Source organism: Carassius carassius, chromosome 41, assembly GCF_963082965.1.
Source record: "Carassius carassius chromosome 41, fCarCar2.1, whole genome shotgun sequence".
NCBI lineage: Eukaryota > Metazoa > Chordata > Actinopteri > Cypriniformes > Cyprinidae > Carassius > Carassius carassius.
In genome coordinates, this window is record NC_081795.1 from 26,530,492 (window position 1) to 26,543,768 (window position 13,277).

Here is a 13,277-nt window from a genome sequence, read left to right on the forward strand (position 1 = left end):
ATCTCCATCAGAACAGAGTTCAAGTGAGAACCTGTCTCTTACCGGACACCGAACACCAGACATGACTGAAAGATGACAATAATACTCACATGTTGGCTTGTCTGCTTGAAGCCGGGGCTTGCATGTACTCCATGACTACTATCGTTTATTACTGACAGATGATAGTGGAGATCCTGTCTGTATAGTGTCTGACACGTCACTGTAGCATGCTGATACATCAGCGCTGTACAGAAACACTAGATCAGTACTCACAGTGTTGGAGAAACAGTTCATCACATCACATTACTTTATTAATCTATCAAATGCAATTAACTAGTCATCTAATACCACTAAATCTCAGGTGTCAGTATAACGTGTTCTTTAATCAATTCTCAGAGCTGGTTTTGTTTGTTTTATGGCTGGCTCGGGTAAACAGGCCAGTCAGAGACTATTAACTACTGCTGGTCCTTTTAATCATACAAATCCTTCATTAAAATGTCTACAGATTGATCAAATGGATCTGAGATCGGGTGGTGACTGATACCATCAACAGAGACACACAGATGCCCACCAGATCATCAAGATAGGACAGAAATCATGTTTGGGAAGGGGTCAATATTTGGTCTGTTACTCAAGCCACTGCTCAGATATAATTTTCTTTAATTGTAAGAAATGAAAGTGCCCCTGTCAAGCCATTCTGAATACTGCCTTTCATGCAGTGTGTAATGTAGCTCTTTGTGAACGTAAATGATCTGCAAAGTTGTAAAGTTAGAATTGCATGATAAAGTTATTGTCTCTCAAAAGAAAGGACACATCTTCTGACCTCAGACTATCTTGAATAAGAACAAATGTAGGGTGGGATTTCATTTGTTACATAGTTAACCACAAATCAAAACAATATTTAATGTCCATTGAGCTATTTATTTATTTATTTATTTAATCCATTTGATTAAATTATTATTTTTTGCAAAAATGTAATTTTTACACCCGTGCAATTTTGTGGTTTCTATTTTTTTATGATCTATCACTCTAGCTCAGAGCTGGGACTTTTATTTTGACATGTTGACGGATTTCGTGTATTTCTAAGAGAGATGAAATAGAATTAAAATAAACGTGAGACTCAGCTCTGGGACTGAATGTGAATCTGTCAGCCTATATAGACGCGCGCACACAAGAAAGCCTCAAGCACGCGCAATGAGCACACACGCTACATGGAACACCTGTGCGCGCTGTCGCGTCAGAGGACTAAAGACTACATTTATTTACCATTTTTTTTAAGGAATCTGGTTATTATTGCATTTGTTTATTATTGTTTATTAAAGAAGACAAATAGCTTCTATAAACATTTTCGAGGAGAGTCTCGACATGAACATGTTTTTGAAGTTTGCTTCCGTCATCATCGCAGGAGGAGAGCACGAGCCTCTGTCTCTGATGCGCTGCCGTCACTAGTTCAGTGAGTGTGTTTGTGTGTGTGTGTGTGTCATGACTCTGGTGTCTCTGCTGGCTCGAGTCATGCGCTGTCTGCTGCTGCTGCTCTTCTGTCTCATTCTGGCTCTCTGAAGCCTCTTCCATAAGGATGAGGTGAAGACCATCGTGCGCTCGAGCCGCGACGCGGTGAACATGATGAAGGGCAGGGTGGCGGAGATGATACAGAACGACGCACTGGATGTGTAGCACAGGAGCAAGAGTGCGGCGGTGTACTCCATCCAGGGCAGGAGGGACCACATGGAGGACAGGTTCGACATCCTCACGGACACACACAACAAGATCCATCCGACCATCTTTGGAGTCTTCGATGGGCATGGTGGAGAGGTAAACATCCGTCTGTCTTTCTGTTTATCTATCTGTCTTTGCATGCATCTGTCTGTCTGTCTTTGCATGCATCTGTCTGTCTGTCTTTGCATACATCGGTCTGTCTCTCTGTCTTTGCATGCATCGGTCTGGCCGACTTTGCATGCATCTGTCTTGTCTGTCTTTGCATGCATTTGTCGGTCTGTCTGTCTTTGCATGCATCCGTCGGTCTTTCTGTCTTTGCATGCATCCGTCGGTCTGTCTGTCTTTGGATGCATCTGTTGGTCTGTCTGTCTGTCTTTGCATGCATCCGTCGGTCTGTCTGTCTTTGCATGCATCTGTCGGTCTGTCTGTCTTTGGATGCATCTGTTGGTCTGTCTTTGCATGCATCTGTCTGTCTGTCTGTCTTTGCATGCATCTGTTGGTCTGTCTGTCTTTGCATGCATCTGTCAGTCTGTCTTTCTTTGCATGCATCTGTCGGTCTGTCTGTCTTTGCATGCATCTGTCGGTCTGTCTGTCTTTGCATGCATCTGTCGGTCTGTCTGTCTTTGCATGCATCTGTCGGTCTGTCTGTCTTTGCATGCATCTGTCAGTCTGTCTTTCTTTGCATGCATCTGTCGGTCTGTCTGTCTTTGCATGCATCCGTCGGTCTGTCTGTCTTTGGATGCATCTGTTGGTCTGTCTGTCTGTCTTTGCATGCATCCGTCGGTCTGTCTGTCTTTGCATGCATCTGTCGGTCTGTCTGTCTTTGGATGCATCTGTTGGTCTGTCTTTGCATGCATCTGTCTGTCTGTCTGTCTGTCTTTGCATGCATCTGTTGGTCTGTCTGTCTGTCTTTGCATGCATCTGTCAGTCTGTCTTTCTTTGCATGCATCTGTCGGTCTGTCTGTCTTTGGATGCATCTGTTGGTCTGTCTTTGCATGCATCTGTCTGTCTGTCTGTCTTTGCATGCATCTGTTGGTCTGTCTGTCTGTCTTTGCATGCATCTGTCGGTCTGTCTTTCTTTGCATGCATCCGTCGGTCTGTCTGTCTTTGCATGCATCTGTCGGTCTGTCTGTCTTTGCATGCATCTGTCGGTCTGTCTGTCTTTGCATGCATCTGTCTGTCTGTCTTTGCATACATCGGCCTGTCTGGCTCACTTTGCATGCATCAGTCTGGCTGACTTTGCATGCATCTGTCTTGTCTGTCTTTGCATGCATTTGTCGGTCTGTCTGTCTTTGCATGCATCTGTCGGTCTGTCTGTCTTTGCATGTCATTTACCATATTTAGTTTATAAAGTTTGTATAGTAGCAAACTATTTCAGTAAATGTTGCTTTGGATTAAAGTCTCAGCTTATTATAAATGCGATGGCCATTTTTATGTCAAACTAGTTCATTTTCTGTATAAAGCACAGCTCTTAATGAGAATAACTACCAAGTGTTTTCGCTTTACGTGGGAGCTGCATGTATTATTAAGACAGCAGATTTTAGAAATTTTCAGTGTTATCTATGAATTAAAAAAACAGTCAATTTAAGTTTGTTTATGTTTATCGTGGTGAATGTAGTACTAAATGATGCTCCTCAACACCCAGTTATGACATATGTGCCAACCAAACCAATGACATGTGCGTCATCTAAACACTTACTGCATCCAGTGCAGCAGATCTGAAGAAAGACAACTGATTAGTGATAGAGCTTTGTACTATACATTTCTCCCAATGAGGCCAAAGTGAGTGTATTATGTTAAGAAATGGGGAGTTTAGTCCATTTGTCAGTTTTAGTAAATGACAGATAAAACTCAGAGTACTCCATAAAATAATGGCATGTAAGAAAATGTGCCATTATTGATCATTATTATAGATTATATCTCCAGAGTGAATGCATTTTGCGTAAGAGTGTGCTCTCTCTACATCTGCCTGCGAAATTTCCAGAGCCAAAATTCACTAGTTAGGGGACATATTCAAAAAATAATGAATTGAATTCTTTAATGCAAAACAAAACAAGGTAAATAGTTCAATAAATGCACAAAAAGGTCCGTTTCAAATTACATTTTCATAAAAATAAAATAATAATAATAATATAGGCAAAAACATGCAAAGAAAAAAAAAGAATAAACTAATAAATGTTGTCCTTGCACCTGCATTTTAAATAGTATTTTTCAAAAACAGTCAATTTCTCTGCAAAGTGGTAATATAACGAATAAAAACTATTGCGATTGTTTACTGTGATTATGAGCATGATTGCAGTAAAAAAACAATCACAACATTAAAAAAGGCACCTTTTAGACATGCTTCTGTATTGTTGCTGCTGAAAAATCTTGAATTCTGTTTCACACAAAATAATATTTTCTGTAATTCTGGAAACAATATGACCTGTAGAGATGTGCACAAGAACTTTGAAGAAGTTGCTGCACAGATGTTTCGATCCATTTACTAAAACTCTGTCTAGCAGACCAGTTCAAACATTAAGTAACTTATTTAAATCAAATCTGTGTGCAAGCTAAATGTTGGGTAACTCAGGTCCCAGTATAATACAGTATAGAAAGATCTTGCCCTTCAGTTTGGAGTTTTTTTGCAGCAATGGTGTGGTGTGTGTGTGTGTGTGTTTGCTGACTGCTTCTGATTACAGTAGTGCGGTCAGTTTTAGGTCAGTTTTAAATCAGATTTTCATAGGATGAAAGGAAAGCCCCGGCAAGAATAACTTGAGCACATTTAAGACGGACTCTCATGTGCTAATGAACACAATCATATGGAGAGAATATTTTAAATTCAGTGAGGATTGGCATCCTTTGATCAAAATCGGTAACATATGAAGAGGGCTGAAGTGCTTTGTGATTTAAAACAATTGAAGGGTTAGTTCGCCCAAAAATAGAGATTATTTCTGTCTCATTCAACTCATGTTGTAATGAATGATTCACTGGAAAATAATGCCTTTAGTCAGGTTATAAAGACGATTGTGACGTGCACAGTAATGCTATGGTTATGTTGACAAAGTTGAATCGGTTGTATTGACTTCAGGATGCTGAATAGAGGACCAGCACACGTCTGTTGCTTTCTCGTTTCAACATTTTCATTCATTTGCATAATCATACTAATGCTTTCATTAATCTATTGTGTACTGAGTTTCCAAAATAATGATAATAATGATTTCAACTTGCAAATGAGTTAGCACTGTTATATATACAATCTGAATGATCCACATTTAATAAGTAAGAAAGTCTTTATAAGTGCATAATGCAAACAGTGAAGTTAAACTTTAAAAACTGCAGGCAACTGTGTGAACGAATGGGAAGATAGAAAGGTGAAATCTTTTAAGTACTTCACAGTAGAACAAGCAAATTATATGCAGAATTAAAGCAATAACAAACAAACTACACTGAAAACAAAATTGGTGTAGGAAATATTTTGGTTCAGAAATTGCTAGTGCTTAAGTAATTACAAAGAAATGGCATGCAACACTTTAAATTAAACATGGGATTTTGAAGAAGTGCAACTGTAGAAGTAATCTTTCTGTACAACTTTTTTTTTTACGTTGCATACAAATAATAAACAAGTATAAATTAAAATATAAATGAGCCCTTTCATGGATTGAGTCCAGCTGAATTTTCCATTGACTTGTAGCTAGATAATGTGTGGTGGTGACTGGGTCACACAGTCCCTAAAGCACAGACACATCATCTACAAAAACATCAGCATTCCCCGGATAATCAGTGTTTAGCTGGAAGGATGGGAAGGATCTTACCCTTGCTCTCATCCAGGCTGAAGCTCATCAGGTGTGAAGGGTGAAAACCTTCCTCAAAGAGAGACTTGAGGGGAGAAGATGGCAAATGTGACAGGTGTGAAATGCTGAAATGTATTCACTAAATGAAGCGTTTGGTCTGTGGATTCAGCGATTCATTCAGATTGTACGGCCCCAGACATGTGCAAGTGTGTGAACACAAACATCCGAAATTCATTTCATTGAGATCTAAAATGTGTTGATTGAATTCATAATTGGACAATATTCAAACTAAAAATCTGTGATATTTATGGTAAAGTACCAGAAGCTGTAGTTGCCAGAACTTCAACTTAAAAATTACAGTAGCAACATTTTAGATTTTACAGATTTTACAATAAAATACCGTATTTCATTAACTGATGTAATTTTAATAAACCAACATATTGAAATATTGAACCATTGCGATGAAGTCAAAACCATCAAAAACTGGTGATGAATGAACCAATGCTCACCACGAACAGCTTAGAAACACTAATCCCAATCATGGTGACACACAATACTGAAATTATGCAATAAACATTAATTTAACAACATTAGATGTAAAATTAAACCCTAATATACACAACTGATAAGAAGCATGTTTTTAAAATAAATAAATAAAATAAAATATGAAGCATTATGCAGGGAATTCTGGGAGTGTCAATTTAGGGGTTGTCACTAAATTTTACAATGAATTTTTCTTTTTCACTTCCCAAATATGTATTTTCAACAGTATTTTACTGTAAAATTACATTAGTGTAATTACATTTATACACTGGATATAGTATGGAAACTTAACCAGTTAACAGGTTTTTCCAGTAGCATTTTATACTGTCTTTTATCAACATTTTAGTGTAGTAGAAGTTTTGTATTAGAGAAGCAGTATATTTCTTGGAAAATATGGTAAAAACATAATTCTAAAGCTTAATTTGATAAATTAGTTCTGTACTTGAAAAGAGTCATTTGCAATGTCAGCAAGGATTGAAAATATAATTTGTAAATTTTGATACTAATCACTTATATTTTTTTGAACGTGGCCCTTTACAAAAATCACTGAGAATGTAGATCAACTGGGTGTACATGAAAAACATAGAAAAAGATGTGAGCGCAGATGCAAAAACACTGGTACCAAACGTATTTTCTTTAAAGCTTCTGCTATATGAGCAGACTGCCAGTGCAAGAAACAAATACAAAACCAGATCAATTAACAGGAAAAATGTTATTATACTAATTGTGCAAATTATTCACATTCATTTTTAATAAAGGTTCCAACTTTCAGTCTCAGTTGTGGCACCATTTCCACTGCAACCAACAGTTTTGCCCCAGTGAGGTCTTGGGTAACGTTAGTGTGCTTATGAGGAAGGCAGAATTGGTGAAGAGCATTAGATCAAAATATAGGCCTAAACAGAAAAGAAACAGAAATCAAGGTAAATAAACGGATAATTCAGAGCCTGGTTGAATTGTGCACATGATCCACTCTGTTTTGCACTATCCAGCTGAAAGCATATATATATACTACTACTATACAGCCAGGAAGAGTGAATTATTGATATTTTAATTAAACAAGGTCAAGACACACTGTATAAAAAATTGCCAGAAATTTACAGGATTAATCTGTTATTTTACAATAAATTACCATAGTCATAAATGTACTGTGAAATCAATGCATGCTGGTCATTTTCTTACAAACTACTGTGAATGAACAGCAGAATGATCACAGTCATTTACACAACTTTTGTTTTACTGTGAATTCATATTATAAAGTCTTTAACTGTGCCACTGAGAGAAATGTAGATGTTTACTGCTGAGGTTGTTTTGAAGTCCCCATAATGGTGATTAGTGATTAGCATTTGTTTTGGCTCTTTGACCTTGTTTATTCATATAAACGTTTCTGATCTAGTCATCTCAGAAGTGTGACAAATGAAAACATTTGGTACAATCATGACTTGTAAGAATAAGAAATTAATGAATAACCTAAACTTTAAGATTCTTAACATATTTTTCATGTTATTCATTTATATTTTGTTTCTTTACATCTTTTATTTTATTTTTTGCTTGAGTAACGACAGTGTTAAACATCAGCATAGGTATAATTGGATTGGCGTGAAGCATATATATATATTTACATTTACATTTATTCATTTAGCAGACGCTTTTATCCAAAGTGACTTACAGATTAGGACAGTGGAAGTAATCAAAAACAACAAAAAGAGCAATGATATATAAGTGCTATAACAAATCTCAGTTAGGTTAACACAGTACACAATATAATATATATATAGATATAATGTAAACATTTCTGCTCAGCTTTGTCTTATTCCGAAGGCTGCGCCCTCTGGAGGTCACATTTTTAGGCCACATATATCAATAAAGATGTCTCATTTAGGAAAAGCAATCACAGTTGTATTCCCTGTGAGGTGTAAATTCCTGTAATTTCTTTCTTATTTTGCAGTTTCATTTGATAAATGTGACTCCTGCTGTAAGCTGTATGTGGCAGACAGATGTGACCTCTGGAGGGCGCAGCATTCGAACTGAGACACCGCTAACATGAGTTATTTTCTTCTTTCATTGGGTTTCGGTTTGTTCTTGGGTGGCTGTGTCATTCGTTCGGTAGAAGATAGGGCTACAAAATGACTGAAAAACTAAATTCTAATATTTTACTTAAATACTATCAAAAGTCGAATTATATTGGAATTTAAAATGCATAATTTCAGAAATAATAATAATAATAATAATAATGCATTTTATTTAAGGCGCCTTTCAAACCACTCAAGGTCACCGTACAACAAGTAACAACAGTAACAATATTAAAACAGAAAATAACAGCAAATAACAATGTCAATAAAAAACAGCAATTATAATAAATAAATAAGAAAGAATAAAAATACTGGACTTGAGTGCACAAAGTAATCATAGAAGATAAGCAGTTCTGAATAAATGAGTTTTAAGTTTGACTTTAAATTGAGCTAAAGAGTCTGAATTACGGATGTTGACTGGGAGAGAATTCCAAAGAAGAGAAGAAACACGACTAAAGGCCCTATGGCCCATGGTGGTTAGGCGAGCTGAAGGTGTATGGAGGAGACCCAGTGAAGAGGAACGGAGAGTTCGAGAAGGGGTGTAGGGATGTAAGAGGTCTGAAAGGTAAGGTGGAGCAAGGTTATGAAGAGATATGTATGTGAGGAGGAGAATTTTAAATTCAATCTGAAAGTTGAAAGCCAATGTAGCTGTTGAAGTGATGGGGTGATGTGTTCAATAGGTCAAGTCCGGGTTATGATACGAGCTGCAGAATTCTGAATCAGCTGGAGTTTATAAAGAGATTTGTGTGGTTGAACAGATAATAGAGAGTTACAATAATCCATGTGGGAGGTGACAAGCGAATGAACAAGAATAGAGGAACTATGCAGAGTGAGAAATGGATGGAGGCGAGCAATATTGCGGAGATGAAAATAACAATACATGGTTATGTTATTAATGTGAGCATCAAATGATAGGGTACTGTCAAAGATGACCCCCAAGTTCCTAGCCTGGCGGGAGGGAGAAATGGAAGAACCATCAATGGATAATGAAAAACTGCATGACTTAGAGAGAGTAGAATTAGTACCAATGAGGAGTACTTCAGTCTTACTGGCATTAAGTTTGAGGAAATTGGCAGAAAACCAAACATTTATTTCATGAAGGCAGTTGGTAAGACAGGCGGGAGGGAGAATGGAATCAGTGTTTGTAGAAATGTAAAGCTGAGTATCATCGGCGTAACAGTGAAATTGAATACCGAATTTTGAAAAGATATTGCCGAGTGGGAGAAGGTAAATTAGGAGCAATAGGGGGCCTAGGACAGAGCCTTGTGGGACACCACAGCTAACAGGAGCAGGTTGGGAATGAAATTTCTTTAGTTGTACAAACTGTGTGCGGTTTGAAAGGTATGAAGTGAACCAGGCATAAGGAATACCAGTGATGCCAATGCCAGATAGTCGATTCAAGAGAATACTGTGTGAAATTGTGTCAAAAGCTGCACTCAAGTCAAGTAGAACAAGAATAGATAACAACCCGCCATCAACAGCCATTAGCAGGTCATTCGTTACTCTCACTAGTGCAGTTTCAGTGCTATGTTTAGGACGAAACCCTGACTGAAAACACTCATACAAGTTATTATTACTAAGATGAGCATGAACCTATGCTGCCACTGCTTTTTCAAGAATTTTTGAAATAAATGGAAGATTTGAGATAGGACGGTAATTATCTAAATTGTTTGGGTCTGCACCAAGTTTCTTAAGAACAGGGGTTGTGGCAGCTATTTTAAAAGATGATGGAACAATGCCGGAGCTAAAAGAAGTGTGAATAATACGAGTTATAAGAGAAGATAAAGAGGGAAAACAGGCCTTTACCAAATGAGTTGGTATTGGATCAAGTAGACATGTGGAAGAATTAGATTTATAAATTAACTGAGAAATTTCTTCTTCAGATGGCAAGTTGAAAGAAGAAAGGAAGAGGAGGGGCAAATTAATTGAGACACTGTGTGATGAACTACAGTAATGGGTAGCCAAAGAGGCCAATTGTTGGTGGATGGTAGTTATTTTGTCATTGAAGAAAGACATGTGTGTGTGTGTGTGTGTGTGTGTGTGTGTGTGTGTGTGTGTGTGTGTGTGTGTGTGTGTGTGTGTGTGAGTGTGTGTGTGTGTGTGTGTGTGTGTGAGAGTGAGTGTGTGTGTGTGTGTGTGTGTGTGTGTGTGTGTGAGAGTGAGTGTGTGTGTGTGTGTGTGTGTGTGTGTGTATGTGTGTGTGTTTGTGTGTGAGTGTGTGTGTTTGTGTGTGTGTGTGTGTGTGTGAGTGTGTGTGTGTGTGTGTGTGTGTGTGTGAGTGTGTGTGTGTGTGTGTGTGTGTGTGTGTGTGTGTGTGTGTGTGTGTGTGTGTGTGTGTGTGTGAGTATGAGTGTGTGTGTGTGTGTGTGTGTGTGTGTGTGTGTGTGTGTGTGTGTGGTCTTGTTTTTGTGCCATATCAGGACACAACTCTGTATAATGACATGGGTATGACACAGGTATTACAAGGAGAGGGTGACTTATGAGGATATAACCCATGTCCCCATTTTTCAAAACGCTTATAAATCATACAGAATTTGTTTTTTTTGAAAGTAAAAATGCAGAAAGTTTCCTGTGAGGGTTAGGGTTAGGTGCAGGGTTGGTGTAGGGCCATAGAATATACAGTTTGTACAGTATAAAAACCATTACACCTATGGGAGGAACACACTTTCCACAAAAACAAACATGAGTTTCTCTGCTGTAGGTGGCTTCATCAGGTTTAACGGCTTGTGGCGAGTGCAGGGCGCTCTGGCCATGTCCCGGTCACTCGGTGACTACACAGCAAAAAAACCTGAGTGAAATTAACTCTGCTGGGAGTACATGTGAGACCACACTCAAGAGTGTGAAAGTGTTAAAATAGGAGTGTTAAATTAACACTGAAGCTGAGTTAAAGTTAATGAGATAATTAAGTGATTAATTGAGTGATGATTGAAAAATCACTATTTTAATGCTACCACCATTATAGTGGTCAGTGTTTGCTTTAGTTGGGCTCTTGACCGCTAAAGTGTTAAAGTCAGATTTTAATTGGCTGTTATAATGAAGTTTTAAAACTGATGGACAAGTAAAGACTATTGTTATTCTTGAATTACTGAGTTAAAGTTACATTGTTGATTATTGCAGCCCTATGATTGTTCAACAAAGTATTTCCAGCATTTTAAATACAATCTGAGGAATTTCTTAAAAGTTGTTTGTTCACAAATCTTTCAAAAGAGTCTTTCAGTTATACATGCAAACATCAAGAATCAACCTGTCAATCTCAACAATGGTGAAAATCCAAAAAGCATGTTGCAGTGCATTCTGGGTGCCACCTATCAAAATTCATCTATGGCTCCCATGATGCATTGCAGCATGAATAAATTATTAGCTGAATTGTTTCAGTAATTTCCTTTATTCTTACTAGTCTATTTTTGTTTTTTATTTTTATTTTAGTAGTTGTTTTCTAATGTTTAGAGTTGTTCTGCTTTTCTGAATATGCTGTTTGTCACCGTTGTTGAGATTCCTACACTAATTTTTGATGTATGTGTGTGCCTAAAGCAAGCTTTTCTAATGATCAGAACAACTTTCAAGAAATCATTTAAATTAGTGGGTACTGTACAATAACAGGGTTGTTATAATCAATGAGGTCAATCAAATCTGTTTAGGCTTTAATTGAGTTTGGTGATTCAGGTCAATTGCCCATGTTTTGATTTTTTTCTTGTCTGTTTGTTACAATTCAGTTGTAACAGCCAAACCAGATCTGACTTTAAAAATGTAAGGCTCAAGAGCCCAACTTAAGCAAACACTGACCACTATAACGGTGACACCATTAAAATAGTGATTTTCATCTTTGTTGATTCTGCATGTTAACATCAGGTCTCGTCAATAATAGTCAATCATCCCTCAATTAATCACTTAATTATCTCATTAACTTTAACTCTGCTTCAGTGTTAATTTAACACTCCTATTTTAACACTTTCATACTCTTGAGTGTGGTCTCACATGTACTCCCAGCAGAGTTAATTTCACTCAGATTTTTTTGCTGTGTATCCCCTGAAGAACCTGAACGTGCTGATCCCTGACCCCGACGTGATGACCTTTGACCTGGACAGACTACAGCCTCAGTTCATGATCCTGGCGTCAGATGGACTCTGGGACGCGTTCAGCAATGAGGAAGCCATGCATTTCATTAAAGCGCGTCTGGATGAACCGCACTTCGGTGAGAAGAGCATCGTCCTTCAGGCGTTTTCCCGCGGCTGTCCAGACAACATCACCGTGATGGTGGTCAAGTTCGGAAAGAGAGGCTCCAAGGCCCCCGGCCAGTGAAGGAGAATCGGATCCCACGTCTGATAATGTTATGATAACATATACTTTAATGAACGAGTGACTGGGTGAATGATTAACATTACACCTAAGCCTAACGTTAGATAAAAGCATATTTTTGTGGAAGCTACTATTTGTATTTATGTTAAGTGCAATTATTCCTCATTAAAGGAATTGTTCCCTTATGGAACACACAAACACAATTTTGAAGAATCAATACATGGCTCTTTCATAAAATAAATAAATAATTAATCTTTATCATGATTGCTCAATCTGATGGACTGAGTTGTAAAGTCCTGTTTGGTTTAATTTCCCTGGTCATTATTTATGTGCTATTTTCAACAATTAGAAGTAGGTTGCTTTAAGCAGGAACCCATGTAACACGTATGGTATGTTAAATAAAGTTTAGAAACTGAAATCAGTTCGTAGAAACAAATCGTAGAAAAATCATCTTTACTGAAACACTTTTATATATTTCAGGTATATCTGACTTCCAGCCTTGACTTGATTCAGTGATCATCAGAAGGTTTAATTTCAAATATGTTGCCTTATTTTAATCAACATGCTCTTATGATGAATTTATTTGCCAGAATGTGTTTACAGTGTCCACACGTGTCACATGCACATTACAAATTCAATGCATTGTTTTACATATCGATGTCTCTCTGAGACAAAGAATAACACAATGAATGTTATATTAAATATTAACTCAAGATGAACGATGTAAAGGAAGCATCTTACGCGTCTTTAGTTCATGACTGAAAAATACTTTTTTGAGCAATTCATTAAAACTCTGTTTGTGCTAAAGGATGGTTGAGTACAGTTTTTATTTGTTTTGTTGCATTAATAAATGTATGTATGTGTTTATATAATGTGTTGCGGTTTACGTATTATGATCTAT

General features: G+C 37.4%; 1 protein-coding gene across 1 annotated transcript; it reads left to right on the forward strand.

Annotated features, from left to right (window-relative positions):
* The first annotated feature begins 1,344 nt into the window (after positions 1-1,344).
* On the forward strand, positions 1,345-12,414 carry LOC132123266 (protein phosphatase 1L-like). Its single transcript, XM_059533828.1, has 7 exons — positions 1,345-1,427; positions 1,542-1,593; positions 1,654-1,791; positions 6,784-6,931; positions 8,562-8,675; positions 10,782-10,852; positions 12,101-12,414. The coding sequence occupies exons 1-7, from the start codon at positions 1,345-1,347 to the stop codon at positions 12,377-12,379; spliced, it is 885 nt and encodes a 294-aa protein (XP_059389811.1). The 3' UTR covers positions 12,380-12,414.
* The last annotated feature ends 863 nt before the right edge of the window (positions 12,415-13,277 follow it).